The 24532-nt window shown below is 37.8% G+C and overlaps 1 protein-coding gene across 1 annotated transcript in view; it reads right to left on the bottom strand.

Annotated features, from left to right (window-relative positions):
- Window positions 1-24532, bottom strand: part of LOC106950676 (neurexin-1a-like) — a gene marked incomplete at its 3' end in the record, with an annotated part of 241940 nt that overhangs the window by 30662 nt on the left and 186746 nt on the right. Inside the window, exons 17-19 of the mRNA XM_015037686.1 lie at window positions 23706-23896; window positions 22716-22889; window positions 20275-20394 (exon numbers count right to left, since the gene is read on the bottom strand). Of these exons, the coding sequence (XP_014893172.1) occupies window positions 20275-20394; window positions 22716-22889; window positions 23706-23896 (485 nt within the window). The remainder of the gene's footprint in view (window positions 1-20274; window positions 20395-22715; window positions 22890-23705; window positions 23897-24532) is intronic.

The following is a 24532-nucleotide window of genomic DNA, read 5'->3' as shown; positions in this document are numbered from 1 at the left end:
ATTGAGCTCATCTATCAACTCCAGAGAGTTTCTATATCTGTCTGGAGAAAAGCATCCAAACAGCATGATGCTGCCACTACCATTTTTAATAAAATGATCAGATATTAAACAGTTGATGGCGTATCAACAGCTTTGCAAGGCACATGTGCAATACTTACTGTTCAGTGACACAGAAATGAATGAACCAAAAATGTAAAACAGAGCAATGAGAACATGGAGAGCGCTCTATGTTGAGCTCAGACAACAGGAACTGAAAGATTAATAAAAAATACTTTTCCCACATTATAATGTCTGTTTCATTTGTATGCAGCAGATAAAGACATGACCTGAGTATCATAGGTTAGAACCGTTAAATACTTCTTCTATTGATCCGACCATCTCATCTATCCACTGCTAATGAATACGAGCAGCAGGTAGACTACAGAAGAAAATATGATAATTCAGTTATTCAGTGTATCAAGTAGCATATCCATCTCTGGGAAAGAGAGAACTATCACCTCGGGGAGTTTATCCTTGATAAATGGTATATCTACTACTCACAGCTGATACTGTCTGAATCTCATTACAGCTCACCCTAAACAAACAATGCATCACACTCCAACTCAATTTCATACATCCTGACCATGCTAATCTTTTTCCTTCTCTCCACATGAATCAATGACAAACTTTCAAGTGGAATACAAAGAAAACAATTTTTTATTTATTTATTTTTTTTTGTTACACAATCATATTAAAAAAATGAAGTGTGCCCTTTGCAGTTCTGGGGTTTCAGCATAGAGATGATCTTGCGTTTACCAAGTTAATGCAGAAAAGAACAAGGAATAAATTCCACCTTCTTTACTAATTAAACAAAGGCAAAACCGATATCGGAAAAAGTTTGTGTAAAACTAAGTTTTTACTGATTGGTGTTATGTAAGTGAGAAAAAGCAGCATTTTTTTATTAGATCCACTCCAAGAGAAACAAGTAATTTGCATATAACACTACAAGGGAGGATACCAGCTTTGTTTGGCCAAATCACTTGAGACAACGTTAAATTCAATGTGACAATAACAGTTTAAGTTAGGTACAGTTATGTAATTGTTGCAAATAGGATTATACTTTTACACTGACAATCACACGATAGGCTAAAACTAAAGTAGAGACATAAAAGCAGCAAGATAAATGGTAATATATTGACTTTCATGCTGTTGTTTTGATGCATGGTAATTCTTCAGACAACGCAGCAAAAAAAAAAAAAAAATCTGACTTGTGAAGTTATGAGTCTAAGCAAAGTTTATTGACTAAGCTGTAAACTTATAATTGCTGCAGCAAATATAAAACTCATTTTGCTAAAATCAACCCCTTAGTGACACAGAAGAGAAAACAACACTGGGCCTTTTTACAACTGCTGGATTTGTCCCAGAGCCAGGAACCCTGCAGAACGGCACGTCTTTCTAATTTGAATTTATCTACATTCTGCACAGATAAAAAAACTAACTTTTATCATGTTATAAATAAAGTTCTGGAAGAGAAAATCAGAGGTCCCAATTATGTTGCTAAGTCATGGAGCCCTAGAGCCCCAAGGTTCTTAGGGAAGGCAAGGGGCGAGCTCTGTAGTGTGCTTTCAGGGCGGGTCATGGCAGATTGGCCTAATTGGCCTGTCTTGTTGTCTAAGTGGGTCAGCAAACCTCGCATCTCTGCCATCATCACTGAGGCATGCCGACTCCTTTGTTGGGGATAGTCCAACTCTACCCATTGATCCAGAACAAAGAACTGTTCTTGTGCAAAACTAAGATATCCACTGAGTGCCAGGAATGCTTTGTAGTGGAGCTGTCACTTATACTCTTATGCCTTAATGTTAACAATAAATAATCCATCAAATTAAACAAACGGTATACTGCGAACAGTGTACTGAGTGAAATCCAGGGTACCTCAGCATTACGTCAGTGTTTCACCAATACTGGTTACGTCACTCACAAAAGGCCTAGCTGGTGGGTTAACTAAAGAGACAGAGTTCTGCATCAGACTCAAACTTTATTTGATTTAAAACTTCTGCAAACATCCACACAAGTCAAGTGGAGAGCAACACAAAAACAGAGAATTCCTTTGCAGTGAAGGAAGCATACTGCAGTCTACCATTTGAAATTACATTCTGGATTTCTAGTTCGTCTTTTTGGCACACGGGGTAAGGGGGCCTCCTCTGTACTCCACTCAGGGCAGGGGCCAGAAATGGTTTGACACCCTACAGAGCTGCAGGCAACTCATCTTTGTCTATCCCAAACACCTAGGGGCAACATGGAGCGCCTCAACCTCCTAATCCACTCTAATCTGGACACAGCGGAGCATCTGGAGATATGGATATGGATAATCTCAGTCATGAGAGAGCATGCTTTGCTGACAGAAAGAAAACACTGTCTAAACTGGGACTTGTTCAGTCTTAGACATTTTTAAGTGTTAATATTAACCACGGAAGGACAACTGAACAGATGGCGCTCTGCTCGAGAACTCACTGCAGGATGAAAATCTGAAGAGAATAAAGAAACAGGGAATACTTACTGTGCCCTGCTCTTAGGGATGCAGGTGATCTGTGGATAGCAATAGGCACAATATGGTGACGCTTGTTTCCATGGGATGAATGAATGTGGTGGAGGCTCTCCACAGCACTCGGTTCCGAGCCTGCCACGAAGCCCAGAGCAACAAGCCACAGGGCCAGGTGTTTGAGTGTCACTGAATTCCACTTTAGGGGCTCTACAATGGGCCTCAGGGGAGCAAACTGTGCACTCCAGCCCCCGAACATCTTCCCTGAGTAGCCAGATGAGGCAGCAGATCAAGGTGGAACTTTGGCAAGCTTCACAGCCCCATACTTATCACCTTTGCAAAACTCACCACGGACACTCAAACAAATCCACAGGGAAAAAAAAAAAAAAAAAAAAAAGGGAAAATGTTGGTTGTGGAAAAACAAACAAACAAAAAAAAACTCTTGCTTTTTAATATTGAGTTAAGAAATCCGTGGCAGCAGCCAGGCAGATAAAGAAATATAAATCATCATGCAAAAACATTCACTCAAGAAATTAGGGCAACCTTCAAGCAGAAATGGAGAATTCCCAGCTTGCTCCAAATTCCCTTAGTTCTCTCTGTTTCTCTGTCTATTCTTCTATTAAGCTCTCACAAAATTAGAAACATCTTCCAAAAAAAAAAAAAAAAAAAAAAATTAAATATTCCCAAAAATTAAAATTGCCAGCAGAAGAGGACAGCTCACTCAGGAAGAGCCTGAAAACACCTGTGCAAACTGGATTTCTTCAGAAAATCAAAGCAGACATTCTGAGTTTCCCTCCTGTTACTCCTCCAGTGGTCTCAAAGGACATCCAGAGGAATGAGACCATAGTTAAATCCGCGGCTCATTTGCATGTGCAGCGGCAGGCACCAGACTGCGTGATTGCACCTGTAAGTTATGCCAAGTAGCGCACCCGTTCCCCATCTAGAGATCTCTGCTCTCAGTGAGACCACGCGACACGAGCGACAAGCACCTGAGAGCAGCCCTGGGCAGAACGTGCGCTCAAACACACACGGGCAGAAGCAGAAGCAGCTCCGTTCCAGAAGATGTGCGCAAGAGAAAGAAGGGAGAGAGGAGGAGTAGAAGCAGGAGGATAGAGCGAAGGGTGGGGGTGGGGGGGTGGGGGGCTCAGCAGCCAGCCAGGAAGCAGGGAGGGAGAGTGGCTATGCAAATGGGCTGCATTCACATAGCGAATCACTGGAGCCTGAGTGCAATGCAGAGGAAGAGCCTATTTAGGCAGAATAGCAGGGACTGATGCTATGTCCCCCAGCTCTGATTCCTTTCAGCATCCCTTTCTACTTTCTCTCTCTCTCTTCAGCCGTCTTTAAGCCACTCCGCTCTGTGTGGACAATATCAAGCAGTAAAGAAAACGGAAATAAACTCTACACAAAATCCATCTAATCTTCTCCCTATTTTCTTCTGTAAGCATCCCATCTTTTTACATTCTCCTTTCCCAAATTCTGCGTTTTTTTGTTTCCCAATTTCTGTAATTTAAAAAAAAAGTTGCACTTTTCCTTTGCATCGCCTCCGAGACTTCCTTCTCAACGAATCTCTCCTGCTCTGCAGCGTCGACGAGGTTTTAAAGAAAAGATGATACTGCAGCTCTCGTTCTTTCTGTCTTGCATGTTTGCAGACTCGCACTGCTACACGCGCGCACACGCACGCAATCACGCGTGTCAACAAAGTACGTAGAGTTGCCAGAGCTGGCGGTTGAGAACTGTCCACAAGGGAGGGGGTGCTGAATCTGGGTAAGTCTGCTGCCTCGCCTGCTAATAAAAGCATTCCTCACAAGAGAGAGGAAGGCTGATCGCAGGCTCTATGTGCAAGTGGGGGTTACAGGAACGTAGGGAACATGTGGACATAAAAAGCCCTGCTGATAAACACAATCTGGTTCAGCTGGGAAGAGCGCTCAGAGTTTGGGACTAAAGAACACAAGGCTCAGCTGCAGTGTGCCTGTTTTGGTTTGCACACTGGCCATTCAACATTCTCCCTTTCGAAACGCTGTGTTCTGAGCTGAAGGAAAAAATAAAAAAAAAATACTCCCGCACACACACACACACGCAAACACGCACACTGTAAGTACTGCTGAGCTAATCTTTATGGTTTACAGGGAATACACAGGCATTTCATGGCCAAAGAAAGCCATCTTAGCAAGAATGACATACAGGATTAGAAGTCCTTCTCTGCTTTAGTTTCCAAAAGGCTGTTTAAATGAAAACAAGGCATCAAGCCTTGAAGAAAAAACAGTTATACAAACAGCAATTCGTCTAGATCAATTTCAGTGGAAATCTAGAAAAAATACATGATGGATATCTGGAAAGTGAGTAATTGGGATGGAAAATGAGTTGTGAAAACAGTGAGATAACCACAAAAGGCAAGTTCAGAAGAGTTTTCCTGTGGTCCTTTATGCTAATAAAAAAGAAAAAAAAGCTGCAGTAGGAAACAGATGCTGCAAACATTAGGGAATTGTGTCCTTTCACCTTTTAGAATCTCAATAACTTGGTGGAGCCACAAGGTGCAAAAGAGTCAGCAATATGGGCCCACAGCTCTTTTCTCGTTTGCATTAGTGAAAAGGGATGCTCCTGCTGAACGTGTTTACACTTTTATAATTACCGCCAGCCTATTCTGCATAATGTCTACTAATAAGGCAATCCATCTGGATTTCTGTCCAAGGGCAACAACCAAACTTAGTTTGGGTTCTTAGGTGCAATGTAGAGGGAAAATAATTTTAAGAGAAACAGATACAAAAAATGCAAAACTCTGAACTTTGCCAAATTCATTCAAAAAAAAAAAATTGTACTGATGTTTAATAATTTGCTATCATTTAAGTGACACATAGCAGGATTGATATTGCTTAGTTGTTTATTTGTGCCCCCAAGTGGTGAAAATCTAAAGTGCAAAAAAATGTACATGGGGTTTACTCAGAAAATAAGAAGCTTAAGTTTGATAAATCCAGGAAAGCAGAAAATAATTCTAATTCAACTACATTCAAACACAATATGTTTTTTTTTTGTTTTTTTTTTTAAGTCTTCCCATTGAATTAGGTCATTTCTAATATGTCCATCGCTCTGACTCAGTTTCTCTGCCAGAACTGAAAAGAAAAACAGAAAAAGATTTGGCTGTCTGCCCTCTGCTCTGATTGTTTTGGTAGAAATGTGATAAACCGAGTGTGAAACGGATAAAAAAAAAAAAAAGCTACCTTTCATACTGCTTCAGGCAAAACATTCTCAACTGGCTTCTTCCCTGCCTGCATCAGAGCAAACACCTGGAGACCACAACCTAAACTAATTTAAACACAGTTACAGATGTCAGGTGCTTTTAGCCAGATGATTACAGAGACTTGGCCACAAAATGAGAAACCCTCCTTCGAAGACTAAAACCCCTGCTATTAAAGGACTTAACTTCCTACTGTTCTCATTCGGCTCCTGTTGAGATTAAGTTAGATATTTCCTTGACTGAAAGCCAAGCGCAGCTTCCCCTTGTTTCTATGGGTTATGTCTGTGATGGCGGTGATGTCTTAAGCCTATCTCTGCTATGTTACTGTGTTTTTCTTTGTTTCTTATAAAGTATAAGTGCAAGCAGAAAACGCTCACATTTTAAGTAATTAACACTTGAAATCTGACTTTTTTTACCCAGAAAGAAAAGTTTCTTTCTGGCATGTGTTTTTAGAGCTTTAGTTTTAAAAAGAAGATTGTTTTTCATTATTATTATTATTTATTTGTTTACACAAGGGAAAATCTTCTTCACATACTAAGCTAAAAAAAAAAAATATATATATATATATATATATATATATATATATATATATATATTTTTTTTTTTTTTTTAATTTCAAGTTAAAATGGGGGAAGAGCCACAGATGGATGCCTGAATAAGAGCAAGAGCACCTGACCCGTCTGGGAGAAGGCCACAAAAATCAGCCAAAGAGCCCTCAAACAACACTTTTATGCGACACGGGGAGACCTTTTAGAGAGGGAAAGCCTCTCGAAGCCACTTCAGCGAAAATGTTTCTTCTCCTCAAGAGCCTCATTGAGGGAAACTCTTGCTATTTTAAGAAATCAAGCCCAATTATGTGGCATCCAAATCATTGCATTTTGCAGAATTCTGAATGAAGCTAAATCAAAACAAAAAGCGATAATGTGTTCTTGAGTTAGGTGGTGTTTGACTGCTTTTCCTCTAAACGGATCTTGCTTGGAAGCGTGAACCAGGTGCTGTATGTGTGACAGAAAACCACATCTGTGTCAAGCTCAGACAAAACATTTATCTCTGTGAATGTTCGGTGGAAATATTTTTTTCCGGACCAGAGAGAACGGTACGCTGAAAACAGAAAAAAAGATAATTTACTGTAGAGAGACTGGTGACTGACTATTATCAGTTATTTTCAGTTTAAGCTGACCCAGACCTGGTTCTGCCGCTAATCCGAAGTACTAAAAGCAGTTTACAATGTCAACTTGGTAATAGTTTGTCTTTGTTTTTTGTTTTTTTTAAAGTAAGCAATTCCACACTATGCGCCAATCTTTGATGCATAGTGTGAAGCCAACTCATTTTTGTGTCTTTTAAACATTAGTCCATAATGCATTTCCTGACCTTTGTGCGATATGTAAAACAATTTGTCAGGGATCTGGCATTGTGTTTCTGTGGCATTTTCTCCCACTGAGCTGCAGGTTTCCCCAGAGGGCGGCACTGAGCGGTGTGCTTCTGCACACCTATTTTCATCAAGCTCATCAGCTGGAGCATAGGAGGAGCTGACTGCAAGTGCGAGTGTCAACCCATACTGTACCACTAACGCTCCATGATGTTTTTTTTTGTGTTTGATCTCCTTGGTATTTCCTGGCTTGATGCTAACTCTTTTGCTCTGTTTTCCCTGAGTTCTCCCCTCGTTCTGCTCTGCAGAGAGGCTTGCTGGATTTGCTGCTCAAACCTCCTCAACTACCTTCAATGGTTAAGCTCCCATCCATCGGAACATGCAACTCCCAAACCGTACGCCTTTGGTGGTGAACCAGCTTACTGCATGGTTCACCACCTCCTGGACTCGGTCCACTACTCTCTAGCTGAAATCATCAAACACATTGATTTGGAGGACAAGATAAAATTGAAAACTGTGGTTACATTGAAACACCTTTAAAGTAACACTTTGTTGAAACATGTTTCTGTATTTTATAAAAATCTAGTGCATTTTTTATTATTATTTATTTTTGAACTAAAATGAGAGGTTGCAAGACAAAAGTCTTCCCTCCAAAGAAAACATCTGAACCCAGTTAAATGTCCGAAAAGCCTTGTGGGAGAACCAAAAATCCAAAGTATATGCCTGACACAAAAACAGTGCATTACTTAAAAAAATAAATAACACCATGCCCACTGAGAAAGAGGGCGGTGGAAAATCATGCTGTGCAGTTACTTTCCCCCAGACACAACTAGATGTTTTTTTCAAGACGTTTGAAAATGTGAGCAACACTGAATAGCATTTTTCAGTTTTGGTGATGGACCCAAGAGGGATTTTATTTTTTAGCTTCACTCTGTGTCAAATCATACATCCAAATACGTAGAAACATTGATTCACCAGAAGAGAATTACAGTTTTAGACTGACCAAAACTTAAACAAGATTTTTTTTTTCATACTTCTCAGTGCTTTATGTCTAAAAAAAATGTACTTTGAATATGTGTGAGTAAACCTTTAAGAGCTACTATAAAGAAGGGCTTTAAAAGAGCAACTGACTGTAATTTATAAATATTATATTTAGATTTTTAAAAAAAGGTAAAGAAAGGATGTGGAAAGCAGTCATTATGGCCACACTCCTCACCTGAGACGTTTTCAGCGCTAAGTTCCATTGAAAAAGACAGAAAACAAATTTAGATCCGCGCTCCTTTCTGCCAATGAGGGTCTTTGTGAATATCAAACATGTCATTACTCATTCAGGCAAAATCACAAGTTCTAGTACAGAGAGCAACCGACCACACAAGGCGCTGATGTTGATGTGTGCAAGAGTACGGAAATAGCAACATGGCACCGTCTTAGTCATCGCTAGATGTGACATGATAAGAGTGGACAAACACAGGGAGTCAACACTCAACACAAACAAACAGGCTGCACGTTATTCCAACAAGGAGGGAGGCCAGTCTGTCAATACTGTTTGCGTACATCACAGTGGGTCCGTGTCAGATTAATATATATCACTTAGATTAAGTGTAGCAGCGTAGAGCAAAGAGGCCTCGGCCTGGTGGTCTCTAAATTATCTGCACCTCATCGTCTCCTGTTTTTCATAGTTTAAGGTTTAAATGATGACTGCAGCTGCGACTGCTCATCATTATGTGATTAGCTCTTCCTATGAATAACTAGTTTTCATGCACACACAGCTGTTACGCACTGGATGACTATTACATTAACTAAATAGAGCATAGATACACGTAGTCAGAGAAGACCCACAATTGCAAATGTCTCATTTATGTACAATGTTGCAACCAAAAATAAATTTGTGCTTCTCTTGCTGTTGATTATGCAAGCTGGGGGAAGGTGGGGGCGGGGGGGGCAAAATAAATAATAGTATTTGAGATAATATGTTATGATGTTATATATTAAGATGTACCTGTATATAGAGAGGATAAACAGATTGGATTTTGGTCTTTAGCATCCTAAACTGGTTCCTCAGAAACTAGGTTTCATTTGTTCCTTTCAATCAATGGATATTGCTGGCATAGGAAGCCTCTGGAATATGCCTGATGTGACAAAGAGGCTTTTTTCCCCCTCCTAATGCATAGACAATGTTCTTTGCAGAGTAATTCATTTCCATAAATCCATTTAAATGAACATTAAAATCAACCACACAGGAAATATGATTCAAAAATCATTGAAAGTACGTGCAGGGAAAGGTTGAGCTTGTGTGTGACAGACACACTTACGTGCTTGTCAGTAGGTGAGTGTGTGGCGATGATGATGATGGTGCGTCTGAGAATGCATAAACCAAATCCTAACTGTCAGTGAGAGAGATAGGGGTCACAGGTCAGCAGTTTTCTGGAGGTTTTCTCTCTATCTCCTCTGACAGCTTCCAAGATGCAGTGGGCCACCGGGCCACACCGTCTGCCTGAGTCTGTCTCCTCTGAAGTCTTTCCCAAGTAGATCAGCCGCTGTTTCAGAGCGCTTTGTTTTGACCAGGTCAAGGACGGACTGTGTCTCCTCCTTTCAGAAGTCCACAGCCTCTTTGGCACTGAACTCCTTCACCATGCTAACTAGGACAACAAATAGGCTAAGTATAGACATTTCTGTTCTCAAAATGCAATTCTTATTCAAAGAGATATTTATTATATATTGAGAAAGAACTAACACAAATTTCAATGATTAAAATAATTCAATATCTGCTTTTCTGTACTTTTTATTTTTCATTTATAATAAATCATCTGTTGTCTTTTTAATGTGTGCACATAATGTTTTCCGTTTTGTTTTTTAAGTGAACTTTCTCAGTTGCTGTTTCTGATAACTGCACAGTGTGGTTGTGTTGTATATATACACATTTTAATATTAACTTTTTTTATATATTAACATACTCTGATGCTGCTACTACTTTTGAATTCTCCCAATATGGGACAATAAGGGATATTTCAATTTCTATTTCTTGTGTTGCTGGGGATTTTTGTGGGTGTGTCTATGTGTGGGGGCGTTCCCTTTGAGAGGTGCAGCCAGCTGCATGTCACGTGGCTTCAGCCAGAAAACCAGACAGTTAGATTCATGCCACCCGTGTGTTCAATCATTCCAGTTCCATCTGCATCCATCTTTGCTCTGACGAAGCATTGTAGGTACGTTGAGTTTAATATATTGTTGTGCATCATTATTTTTATATTATTTCTGGTTGTTGAGATAGATGTAAAATATTTTTGGATGTTTATTGTAAGTTTGCACAACTTTGCTAATTCATTTGGGACAGTATTTAATTTAGCTAAGTTAAACTTATATGTCTGTGAAAGTGATGTATTCCTTTTTGTTTGTATTTTAGTTTCACACTTCCTTGGAGTCAATAAACCTGTGGATAACAGGTCAACTTTCCTCAGAGTCTTGATATAAGGAAGAGTTTAGCTGTACTGTCTAGTTGCATTTCATATGGCGAAGGCAGTATATTTCTACTTCATTGTGTGAGGAATTTGTTTTTAGGATTTGACAGTATAGCTCTTTAATAAAATACAACAATATTCTTCAATCAAGAACTCAACTGCATAAATTCACCGAATAACTCCAATACAGCTCCAGCATGAGAATTTCTAATTCAACCTTTTCTTCTGTTCTCTTCACCTCCCCAAACACAAAGGTGATGCTCGTAGATGACAGTGTATTTTTTTTTCTCTTCCCTGCTCTTTTTGAACCCATTCAAATACATCTTCAAAGATGAATGCTGGGGTTGGGCGTCCTGTTGTGGCTTCCACATTTGCTGCACAGAGTTCGCTGAACTTTGCACATGTTTTGCTTGCAATTTTATATTCTGAGAGGCAAAAATCAACTCTGCGTCAGGTGAAGCTGGTGATAAGACAGAACTCGTGAAAAAGCAGATCTTGGACTGGCTTGAACTGATAAATGCCAGCAACACTGTCACATGGGGGCCGGTAATAAAAATTAGCACAGATGCTACACCAAGTACTAGATAAGAGCATTACTTTTGCCAGCCATGTCTCAGCATGTAGACTCCCTGTCTGCACTGATGAAGACAGAGAGAACGTAGAAGTTTCCACTAAAGAAGTCCAGAGCTAGAAATTCTTAAAGTTTCTTGTTAAAAACAATCAATTCCTGTTATTTTATTTTTTTATTTTTTTAATTAAGAGGGACAAAGTTAAGAGGTAATGAGATGGTTTCCTGACATTTGACTTTAGTTTATATTCTGCGCCCAGCTGGAATGGTTGTGAATCCATTCATAAACATTTTTCATTGATCCGCAGATCAGCAAACCTTCTGATTTTGTTCTGTTAAGCATGAAAGCTGTGTCTCTCAGAATGCTATCAGCTGCCTTGAGTTTGTGCAACATCTGCACAATAAGACTAAAAACTGGGCAAGTGTAGCATACTGTATGGGAATGTGTGATTAAGATGAATGCCTCTGCACATAAATAAAGGGGTTTGTGCAGTGTATTGGATGTTTATTTGGCAAGGAGTAATAGTAGCATGGCTGACCAAAATAAAATCAGCTATGCAGCTTCACAGTGAATAGATATTCAGTAAACTTTGGTGATGTACTTTACCGCTAAAATGCACTTAACTGCAACCTCGAACACATGAACGGCTGATATCTTTCAAAAAGCACATAAAAAAAACACATCCAGTGGAAAGCGACGGCAGCCCTGACCCTTCTAGGATGACAGCCATTTATGTCAAAATTTGAATATGCATAGGGCTAAACTGAAGTGCTCAATGCATGAATTGTGACTGTGTGACTTCAGGTGCCTCTGTGCTCTCAAAGTGCAAGCTTCACTCGATTAAATTCCCTTGCATTGACAAAAGAAAAATGGATGTGGGCTTGTTTTAAGGGATGCCATTATGCTGGAAACGCTACGGATGCACTGCAACAACTAGGTTACAGTGATTCACAGCATCAAACTTCAGTCTACTACCGACACATTTTATGTATAATTTGGCACATTTTATATAATTTGTCTGGCCGTAAACGGATGCTGTTTGCTTAAATCAGATATTCAGTCAAAAACAACATTTTGAGTCCATTATACAACACACAATCCAGTGAAGAAAGCTCTTTGACCTGCACCCACTTTGGCTAACATACTGATTGATCTGTGTGTGCTCTCCAACTTTGCTGACACGAGATAAAACCGTATTTGATAAATGATGCATATAAAATCTGTTCTTTAACTGTGTTACCTGTAAGTCGAGTTCAAGGACAATTCGGTTCTATTTTTTCCCTCTTCAAAGAGTGATCAGAGACTGACTTGCATATTGTTAATACAATAAATAGATTATTTAATAAATTAATATATCGCGTGGTCTCGTACTGAAAATTTAGGATAACTTCTTTTACAAAATTACTTGCCATACTAAAAGGTGTACATAACAGCTTCTAAAAGTTTAATTGTATACATATTGGCTTATGTATTTTTTTTTTTTTATAAAATGAACACAATGTTTAATGTATTTAAACTTAATTGTAATTTATGACATTTTAATTAGACTATGATATCTTTTTTCACAAGAAAAAAAAACAAAAAAAACTGATGCCACAGCCTGGACCAAGATCCACGTAGCAAATGCAAGTATTGAAAAGATTCAATTGACTAGAAATGTACACCAGATTTTGGTAACAAACCATTCAATTCAGAGCAAATAAATTAAGTGTAGTGAAATGGTACACCATATTATACACACAGGAGGAAATTTATATACCAAACAGCAAAGAAAGTCAAAAAAAAAAACTGCAAACACTCTTTTCAGCTCTGTACCCTCTGTATGGCCATACTACAGTATCATTAATTTATTTTCCCCTAACTGGTTTTAACAGGAAAGAGGCCATAAATCGTTGTTGAGCAGTTGAAGTAAACACAAGCAAGGAAACTTTTTTTTTCAATGATACTTTAGCGCCATAGTTCTCCTGGGGTTCATGTTCAATAGCCTAAGTTTATGAGAGAGGGGAATATGCACCGCGTTACTACGCCTCCCAACAGAATACTTTAGCTGAGACACTGTATCAACACTTTAATTAGTATTGTTTTGTGGAGGAACAAAAGCTTCTCACCTCAAGTCAACATGCCCCCCAAGACTACCAATTAATAAAAAACTCCTCAAACATTAAGCTCTCATCACTGCATTGTATCTGGCTAACTTCTGCATGAGATTCTAATCAGCAGAAAGTGCTGGGAAGGAAATGTAGTGCATGTGTAACTCAGCTGTGACAGCATCAAGGTATCCAACGATGTAAACAAACAGGATTAAATTAAATAATACTGTTCATAGCATTTAAAAGAGCCCCCAAAAAACATACTTTCCTGGAGAGTCATTTCGGCTGGAGCATAGCACAGTTCTGCAAGTTTTATAAACTATTCAGCCACTTTACAGTTGACCATAACACAAAGAAAAGCTTTGTCATTGATTTATATGTAGGCTACAAATATGAAAGTTGTGCCAAATTCCCCAAATATATATTTTCTCACTGAAGTTTTAGCAGACTAAAACTGGACAGTCAGTTACCATAGCACATTATTCATTCAGTCAGACAGGATACTGACCACCCACTCTGAGCTGGAATAACTACTGCTGCAAATAAAATAAAAAAAAGAACAACTACTTAATGTGGCCTGACATGGTAGAAAGACTAAATGATGAAAACAGGAAGCAGTCAAAAGCTGCATACGAGTTTGTAGCTACTGTGAACTACTGCAGGGAAAAGCTGAATTATATAATTTGATTGATGAGTATGAAACTGGATCTAATATCATAACATCAAAAGCTTTTAATTAGGTTTATGTTATATATATATATATATATATATATATATATATATATATATATATAGTGGTAAAGTGTAACCCGAACCCTCAATTTACACATCACTATCTTTGTCTGAGGCACTTGGACAAATAGAGCTGGTTCCCATGACTGAGGTTTTAAATACAAGTGTTTAAAGGGGAATTAGTACATTAGAAATAAGCACCTATTTAACCATAGATACAGATTGGGTCTGTTAGGTATATTGTCCAGGAGATTAGACAGAGTGATCATTAGTGAACATTTTCTTGCAGTAAATTAATTTTCCCCAACTCACTCGTAGTGTTTATTGATTTTATTTAAGTGTTTATTTAGAAAACCTCTGAACCACAGATGGAATCTTCTCTTGATAGTTTTTAGTTGTGAGGAGTAAACAGGTTAATGTGAGTCCAATACAGCATGTCTCCAGGCTGGTATTCTTTATCATAGTCATCATTCAACAGTCAAACATAGAAATAGTTAGTATAAGAGTTTCTCTGCGGAAATAGAATAGCAGCCTTGCTATCAGCCCTACATAGCCTCTCAGCTGATCAGTTAAACTTTGCACTGAATGCGCTACAATTATTACAAGCATCCTTGCACATTTGAGTAAATGTCTACTGAAGTGTATGCACAAAGGCACTTAAGACCGATTCTCTCTTATCTTCAGGCAAAAAGTCTGTTTAAAGCTATGCCAAGCGTTCAGCACACACGAGACTGAAAGGTTTTAAAGCCATAGATCTGTTTGGCTGAGATGCAACAAAAGAGGACCATATCCTGGGCACGGATAATATCACTCCTTTCCTCTGGCATCATTACTGGTATGGATGTCCGCTTATATTTATCAAAATCAGAATAAATGGTCTTATCTCTGGGAGTTTCTGGGGCACAGATACTTGCCTGGCTTTAATCAAGTCTCCAGACAGCAGTGTTTTAAAAGCACAAATGCCTTATGCTACAAGGAGAGAAAATATTTAAAATTTACAAGAGGCTATCTAAGACAAGAATAATTGTTCATGTAAATGATTCATTGTAATCTTTACTGGTCCTACTAAAACTGGATTTGCTGCAGCGATGCTGAGATGGAAACTTCTAGAATACATGTGTTGGAATACATGCATTCTTACATTTTTAATATTGTTTAATTACAGTAATTTTATTCCTAGCTTATCGCCTTAACCGGCTAGTTGAATTCTCTGCATTTTAGGCCAATGCAATAATCTCTCGCTTCTCTGCAGTGGCAGAGAATAGAAGGGATCAGAAGGAAGGAGGAGGGGTTGTAGGAATGTGGAGAAGAAGTAAATATGGATTTTTTCTATATGTAGTTGGATAATCACATACTACATCCTGAATGTGGGACATTTGATGAATATGCTCAATGTAGATGGACACAGCAATGTCCACTACCTTAAAGGCACTGGGTCTTTCCAGGGATTGGCACGTCTTTGCATGTTCAGCTGTTGACAACGGACTCAACACAAACAGTTTTCTTTGTTGATCCAATATTGACGTGGCACTAATAGCTGTGACAATAAGACTCAGAGGAGGAGCGACCAAGCAAGAGAAAAGCTACATAAAGGCCAGGGCCGACCCTCAACCACGGCCTCTCCTCGACCCAGTTTAGTTCAACAGCAAACGCCACTCTGTCGCTGTACATTACCCTCAGATGCTTGACCACTGCAGGCTAATTCCCTCAGGAAGTCCAGATTGGCGCTAAAGGCCCCCCTCTCAAACGCACATGCACAAACAAGCAATTTTCTAAAAGCAATCTAGAGCAATCTATAAAACCCCAGCTGACATTACAGAGAAGACAAAATGCACCACAGCAGCTACTCCACATGCCTAGTATGTTCCAGTATCTGGCTTTGTAGATGATTATCAGCATAATTTTGCTCTTGCAGAACAACAATATATGAATCAACCACACCAAGATATATATGCTTTTCTTCACAAGTCAATTTTAGTAACTGCAGTGTTTTCAAGAGTATGTTCAGTTTGGCTTATTTTGGTAACATAAGTCTGCAGGGACATGACAAATTCACAATTAGCAACATTTAGAGCGTTGTCATTCTAAGGATGGCATTTTCTGAGGAAGCGAGTCATAATTGTCAGGACATGACTTGCATTGATTACCATATATTTTTTTTTTCCTTTTTCCTTTCATTTTAACACTGATTGTATGTTTATGGGGACTAAATTTGCTTCTATAAATATAAAGGTTAAACCTTCTTTCCAAAGTCTGAGTATGTCAATTGAATTTAATATTTAAAGGATGACAAAGAGGTGGTTATCTTCTCTATTTCATCACCTTGCCAGTCAATTTGAATAGAAAAAGAACAGCAGTCTTCTGAGAAGCTAAAATGCATTATAACACACAAAGCATAACTAGGAGGCATTGAAGAATGAAATGGAGTGATTGCAACATTTGGAACAACTGCTAATATTTCAGGTAAATTTAAGCAAAACCTCCATAGTGTGTGTGTGTGTATAAAAATAATAATAAAAAAAAGATAGCTTAGGGCAAACTCAAAAGATAAAAAATTGAGGAAAAACTCAAATGACAGCAAATGTCGATGCAAATATGAAGTTTTATTTTGCCACAAGTGTGAGGCCAAAATTTTGCAATTCACTCAGAGAAAGTGAGTTTTCAGTCCAATACCAGCTTTTTATCTGCAAAGCAATTTCCTTCAATTTGATAGAAAAACACAATTTTTCTTATATTTCAGAAAAAAAAATACTTGATTTGTCTTATAAAAGAAGTGGACTAAGCAGAGTCTACCAACATGTATATGTCACATGTGCTTAATGTGGATTTTTTTAGCAGTGTACGAATGCCGTCTACACTGCAGCTTCACCGTGAGTTCAAACTCTGGGTCAACAATTAGCTGCGAAAGATCAAACGCAGCTGCAGCAAAAGCTCGATTAAAAGTTTAGAAGTAACAAAAACACTAACAATGAAACTGTGTTTTTTTAAGGTTTTATTGGCACTACAGGGTTTGATGTATTAGTAGCTTGACAGGAAGATGGGCAGAGAGAGAAGGGGAAGACATGCCGTACATGGCCCAGGGCCGGGAATCGACCCTGGAACAGCAGCGTCAATTACTGTAGCCCCACTGTGCCATGAGCCATTGGGGTCACCTCGTGACCCCAATAAAACTCTGTTATTGCTTCCCTTAGAGCAGCCTGCAATAGTTTTACCTCAAGTTGTACATATTAGTAATTTGCTTGTTTAGTCTATTACAGCAGTGACGCTAATCGTTCGCAATAAATATCAAATAAAGTTGTCGTTCTGGGAGCCAACCTTTTGGAGCATTTAAATGCGGTTGAAAGGTTGTGAGGATTATATAACATTATACTCCGATATGCATGTTTAATCAAGAATATGTTTATCTTTGCTCTTTTATTGTTTGTCAGGAGTTTATATGAGCAGCCAAGCTTTTAAGTTTCATTGAAATATTGTCAATCCACCAGCCAAACAGTTCAAGAACGTTCAAAGGGAGCACAATAACAACCTTAGTTGTATGTGATTATATAATTAGGGAAATATATTTCATTATTTTCTTAAGCAACTATACATCTGAAAGTTATATTACTAATTGTGACATTAATTAGTATCCTAATCAGTTTAAGTTACTCCTTCACTGCCAAATTAGATCCACGCATGTTATGTTCTATCATTTACACCAGTAACAATGACTCTAGAGACATGCCTGAAACCTGCCTATGTGACTTTAACTACAGTGTTATAGTTCCTGAGACACACCGATCTTCTCTAATGTACCAGCTGTGAAAAGTGTCTATATCAGTTATGCTGTAGGTGTCAAATGCAGCTAAGTATGTCATGCTGGTGTGATTAGCACTGATAAAAAAGAAAAAAAAAATGTTTGCAGACTGATTTACTGCTGTGACTACCAATGAGCTAAATAACAGAGAACCAGCCAGTACTGAATGTTGTTTTTATTTTTATTTTTTTTACCTTGTGTGTATTCTTGGAGACACAATGCCCAGTTGTAAATTTTAATATAACTTATGCAAATGCATGTATTACTAGTTAAAATGCATGTTTTCTTAAATGCCTCTCACTCCTTTTTTCATATTCCCATAACAATCCACTAAGTAATATAAAACTCAGCCAATTCTTGATGGTTTATTTTTGTTTTTCAGACTTTGTTTTCCATAATTTAGATCAGATTTTCTGCAATGAAAAGCTTTCTTGAAAAGCTGTACTTTGCGTACGCCCATGATAGCCTGCCAACCCATTCAACACATTGGCTCTTTTTAGGTTAGCAGAAACAATGACACTAGTTTTAGCAACTAAAATCAGGAGCTGGGACAGTTCTCTGAAACAAAGATACCCATTCTGCTTCTTAGCCTGTTGGTTAGCTCTGTGGCTCTAAAATAGGCTACACATGTGCAACAGAAATTAAAGGAAAAAAAAAAATCACAACTTCTTTTTCCCTTTAACAGACAAAACGTCATCAATACAAACATTGCTTCACTATAACCACATTCCTCTTTTTTGATGCAAACAGAATCTGAGCTATGAAAGGTGAGGACAGAGAAAAGCTCTCAAGATCGCAGACACCAGAATCTTCTTAGTGCTCTCATCGGCTGTAGATATTATCTGGGTGCAAGGCTATTAAGGCTTTCTAATGTTAACAAAAGACAGGATCTTATCAGACCAGTAGAAGTGACACAGAATGCATTAACATTTATACTGCTCTCCTCTGCTTGGATGACATCACTGAAGTGCCTGCTCTCTTCCTTTGCTCCAGAATGCAGTTCAGTCCTCTGACCATTGACCCCTTACTGTGTGAACTGCTGCAGAACAAATTAATGGCCAAACAACCCCCCTTTGCATCTTTTGCATAAGGAAGTACACTTGCTTTAAGGAGTAGCAGATATTATCCTAGTTCCTTGAGTTTCCTTGCATTAATGAGCATGCAGTAAGTTTAGATAAAAGACTGTTTCGCTGCTTTTAAGAGAGATTAATATTACCAAACTATTATAAAGGAAAATATGGATTGAGAAAGCCTGAATTTGTTTGCTCTTTTAACAATAGTCAAGACAGTAATTAATGCAATCTGAAAATAACAACAGAAGATGATTGCGATTTGCTCAACAAAATTATTTGTTTGCATGTTAGACTGCTTTTGGTGTTTCCCTCAAATGAACCTAAATGTGGATCTTACTCCCTCTAGTGGTGCATATGTCGCCTAAAGAGACGCAACACACAATTTATTCTTTACAGAACTTCTAAACTAAAACGAATTCAACATGATAATATCTTATCTATGTTAGCTTCTGTACTTAGCAAGCTTTTCAATTTTATATAAAATATTTCATAACATTATGTCATATTCTGATTATTATGTTATACTGCAACATAATAATCATGCTATGTAATACAATCTTATGTTATAAAATAAAATACCATGATCATCATGTTATTTATATGTACATATAATATTTATGTAATGTGTTAAGAGTGTTAGAGATTCACTGATGAGTCAACCTTTGATTAGGATCAGCTCATTTACAGATCAAAACTCAAACATACGTTAGCATGGCAGGTAGGTGAAGGCAACATAATGCAGAGCAAACAAGTCATACCAACAGCAGCACTGTTTAGTGTCAAAGTTGTTACTGAATGAAGGATAGCTCTAAAAGAAAGACAAAGTTTGCTATTTTCAGAAAAACTGTGTTTCAAAATGATGTCAATGGTTTAATTAGCTGTAAAAATAAACTATTTCCTACAGACATGTTTGTTAATCATTTAGGGTAATACTTGTAAGCAAAGAGGAAGGCAGAGTGTGAGGAAAGCATAATGTGTTACAGAAAGATTGCCTTGTTCAGATTGCTCTGAGCCTTCCACTTGTATCTGTCGTGGATTATCCTGGATTTGTAAATGTTGGCAGCCTATTGAAAAGCTCAGAGTTAAAATAGGGTTTAAATTATCTGGAGAATGGAGTTTAATAAATATGATTTGCTTCAGGGAGCTTAAACTTGCATAATGCTTTTGTCTTTGCTTGAAAAAAATAAAACAGATTTGAAACGACTCCATTCTCTCACACATGAGGTGTTCCCTCTGATTCCAATATAAATAATTTATGACTGCCCATGACACCAAAGGTAAAAAAAAAAATATATATATATTTTGAACATTGTGAGTAGTAGGACCTGGACTGGCCAACAATCTGTAAAAGCAGGTCAGAGCTTTAACAGAATTTGGCTACAAATGTCTGATCAGTGCATTTTTAATGGTTAGGTGAAAAAAGAAAAGCTAGAAGCTTACCGTCATTACAAAGTGGTCCTCCGAATGTTGTCATGCTGCAGTCACAGCTGAAGCCCTCCCACTGCTGAAGGCACACACCTTGGTTGGCACACGAGTCCTCTTGGCATGTAGTGCTGGGGCCTGAATTGAAAACAAAATCACAGCTTAGTGAAAATAAGACTGGATTCAAACTAAAAACAATATGTAATGTCACAAGTATGGATAAAAGTCACACACAATTAGCTGTGTGCAGAGTCACATTTTTAGTAATTACTGCTGCCATTACTGTTAACAATGTCCATTTTTACCAAACTCAGATTTAGTTAGTTAAAAAGTAGATACAGCAAACATAAAGCCAAAATATGCATAAAAAATTTGTAGAAAATAGCTAAAAACATTAAGCCTTTAGGTTTGAACACTCATTCGTGGTTTAAACATTTCAATTGCATTTGTACAGTTATCTATGGTAAGTGTTTTTATTTATTAGCATTGATTCAGTTTCAGTTAAAAGTGCGCCAATTGTTTTAATATATTGTGTTTTTTTTTTTTTTTTTACTGTTTATACTCGACACAAGATTCATAAATTAGTAACTGTATAACACCATATCCAGCATATCCTGCCAGAGACATAGACCAGTCTATACATTCAAAACAACTCATAGATAAAATAACTAATAGTGATAACATGGTCACAATATTCTGCTGAGAAGGCTGAGTCCTGGCATGTTACACGCTCCAAAGTCTACTTAACCCGGATGATGAAAAAAACATCTACTGTAAATCCAAACAGATTCTGTATTAGTCCTCAGATAATTTCACACGTCATTAAATATTTCAAATAGTGGTGGGATAGTGAATGTATCAAATATATATTTGATTTAAATGTATGGTAAATACATTTTAGCACTTTTAGATGATCTAATATCAAAAAGCATCTTAGTGGGTTATTGTTTATATACTTTGAACGTTAGAAAATGCTACAAAAGATGACAAGAATGGATGGTTGGCAATAATATGCTTAATGTACTCTGTAAAAGTAACAATTTTGCAATTTGTAACCAACAAAAAATATATATTTTAAAAACCCATGCAATATAAAACTGCTTGGTTCAAAGTAATGTGAGGCATGCAAATACATAAGCAAATAAATAAATGAATTAAAAAAAAATAAAAAATAAAAAACTCTTACAAATGTTCAGATACTTGGAATAGGACTGCAAAACAAAACATCAGTCCCATAGAATTTTATACAAGGTTCTTGTATTTCAATGAAACTGATGCCATTCTTGATGCCAGTGAGTGAATGGTACACAAAGCAGTCCTCTTGTGAGAAATTTGGTTGGTAAAAAACTGTGGGAAGGTAGTGGTGTTTGTATTTCAGTGTGTGCGTGTGTGTGTGTGTGTGTATTGGGGTGTGGGGGGTTGTTATTTCAGATGCATTTGGGGGGAGAGGGGAGGATATCAAATGCCATTAGTAGACAAAGCTTTCTACCTTGCAAGTCAGCTTTCGTCAAAGCAACTTTTGTTGGCAAAATAATAGGAAAAGAAAAGGCAAAGTATACAAGCAGTTAGTAAGAAGCACAAAGTTTGGAAAAAGAGGGGAAAATATAGATTGTGAGGCAGCATTGCATCATAATTTCACCATCACAATTAATGTTTTAACTCTACTTCAAGCAATCATTGATTCAGTGTGGTACAATTTGATAATGGCTAGTTTGACACGCCTTCACAAGAGCTGAATGCGATTACGTTCGTCACGCTGGAACATGATAAAAGATCAGAAGTACTTAGCGGTAACGAGTGGGTGAAAAGAGAAAGTAAACTAACCGACTGAAGTCGTAGAAAGAAAATCAAATATTGTCTCTGGATATGGTGCACACATTAGACTGGGAAAATGTTATTCATACATGCAACAAAGGCTTCATCCATTATTCAAAAGGATCGCTTCAGGCCAAATATCTCAGATCCAGCAAGCATGCATAGTGTACAACAGAATAGGGATAAAATGGGAAGTAACAGTGGCAGTACAAATATGGTGAGAAGAATAATCAGATTAAAACCAAGTGAAACAGAAATGATCGCCTCTGGAAGAGTGTCGGAGGTTGATTCATTCAAACAGAATACTAACATGCTTTATAGATGTTAAATTACACGCCACAAGTTACCAGTGTCTCTTTCTTTGTGGCTGTGCTTCAGAATGAGTGCTGCCTGAAGATATGTATGCGACTTGCAGGATTATGCAGCATTACATAGTGTTACACCTGATGATATTTTGGAGAACATTAATAAACTATTCTAGATGAGTTAAAGGGATTTGCTCTCTTGTGTTATTCGTTTTAAGTGAAACATAAGCATTGTTTCATCTATTTATACTCAACCAATAAAGGTTAAAAACCTCTACAAAGACAATAAACTAAAAGATACTTCCATCAGGATCTGGCTCATCATTTGTGGCCTCTCACCTTCACATCCTCTCTCTATCTGTCCCACACAGTCCAGAGCATCTGACATCAAGTCTGGGAGGCGTCCGTTCAGGTCCACCGACGCCAGGCAACCCTGGAAACCCTCCTTGGCATGCACCAGTTTGGGCAGGTCCTTATACATCTCCTTAGCCACCCCACCAATGTAAAGGTTTCCTGTAAAGAAATCAGAAATGGAACAATGCTGACCCCTGGTGGAAATAAAGTAGAATGCAGAACTTTCCTTGTCTATTTTTTTGCAACAAGCTATTGTGCTTTTCATAGTCAGATAAAAGACAAGAAAAGCTTAATAATCGTCAACATTCCCTAAAAAAAAACAAAAAACATTTCAAATGTTTATGAAGTAAATGTCCAATGTTATTTATGAGTGTAAGCCATATATTCGGCAACCGCTTTATCTTGCCTCATCATTATGAATATCCTTCCAGGTAGAACACCAATTACCCAAAACAATTTGCTTTCAATAACAGCAGCTTTCATGCCAACAATAAGTAACTCTTTTCAAATAAATGTTATCCAAGGCTGTTAGTCTGAGCACTGTGAGCTCGCTGCAACATTTCCACATTGTTAGTTGTGACAAAAGACCAGATGAATTCTTTCTCAAGGCTACCTGAGACCCAGTAATGAGCAGAAACTTTTTTTGTGCCTTTCACCCCTGCAGCGTTTTTCCAACCTGTTATGCATTTCAATCACAAACTTGCTTTTCTCACATTAAATCACCGGTTCCTCAGCTAAAAAAATAGTTACACCTTAATAGCACCATTTCCGTTTGCAACCAATGACTAAGCCACATTAAAAATCACTTTCGTCACCATTGTGAATCTTTGGTTGAACTTCAGCAACTTGTTTTCACCACATCTAAAAACCAAAGTCCCTGCCTGTAATTTGACTGATTTGTCATTTGTGTTAATGAGCATTTGGACACATTCACCTTTAACATGTCCGGTAAGGGTATACAAATTCTGAACTAACCCTTCAGGTCAAGGTTCTTGGCTCCTGAGGTTGTCTGTGTCGTAACCTTGGTGTCAATCTTGACTGTGTGCAGATTGTTGGTGTCCCTGGAGATGATGACATTGTGCCACTGGTTGTCACTTAGGGGTTTATTTGAGTTGCCTTTGATGAGGTGGGCTCCATTCCCCAGGTCAGACACATAGTGGAGATAACTGGAAACAGATACAGAACAGCATGAAGAAACATGAGCATACTGGAAGAATACAAATTCCTAATATTACCTAAGTATTGGCAAACTGTTTTGGAATTTGATATATTCACATTTCTTTAAGAGATAAAATCTTATGATTATTAGTATTATTGCTTTGTAACTGTTTGAGGTTTTACATTACTGAGTAAAAATGTACAACAAAAATCTGAAAAATCTATTGGAAGTGTGTGTATGAGTGTGTGAAGCTCTCTTAAAAGCGCCTTATTTCTGACATTAAAGTAACACCAGACCAGGCTAACTTTACACGCAGGTTGAGCTGTGTAATTAAATTGCATGACTTTATTTGTTGATGTCACTGGATAGTCAAAAAATAGGGGAAATTGCTAAAAATAAGAAAATTTGGCATTTCGGCAAGGACAAATACACTTCTGTGAAGCTTTTTATCTTTCACATTGTTTATTTCTCATCCCTTTGTTTAGATTAGACAGCATGGTAACAGCCGGCTGCCTTCTGGTAAAAACTCCAGCACAGAGATGATAAGAGACAAAATGTTCATATGTAGTTTTTTTTTTTTTTTTTTTTTTTTTTTTTGTATTAAAATCCCTTTTTAGTGCATATCCTGTTTTTTAATCAGATA

This window comes from Poecilia latipinna, unplaced genomic scaffold, assembly GCF_001443285.1.
Source record: "Poecilia latipinna isolate Pla-1442-1.1 unplaced genomic scaffold, P_latipinna-1.0 Scaffold416, whole genome shotgun sequence".
NCBI classification, from domain to species: domain Eukaryota; kingdom Metazoa; phylum Chordata; class Actinopteri; order Cyprinodontiformes; family Poeciliidae; genus Poecilia; species Poecilia latipinna.
This window is presented reverse-complemented; position numbering and strand designations above follow the sequence as displayed.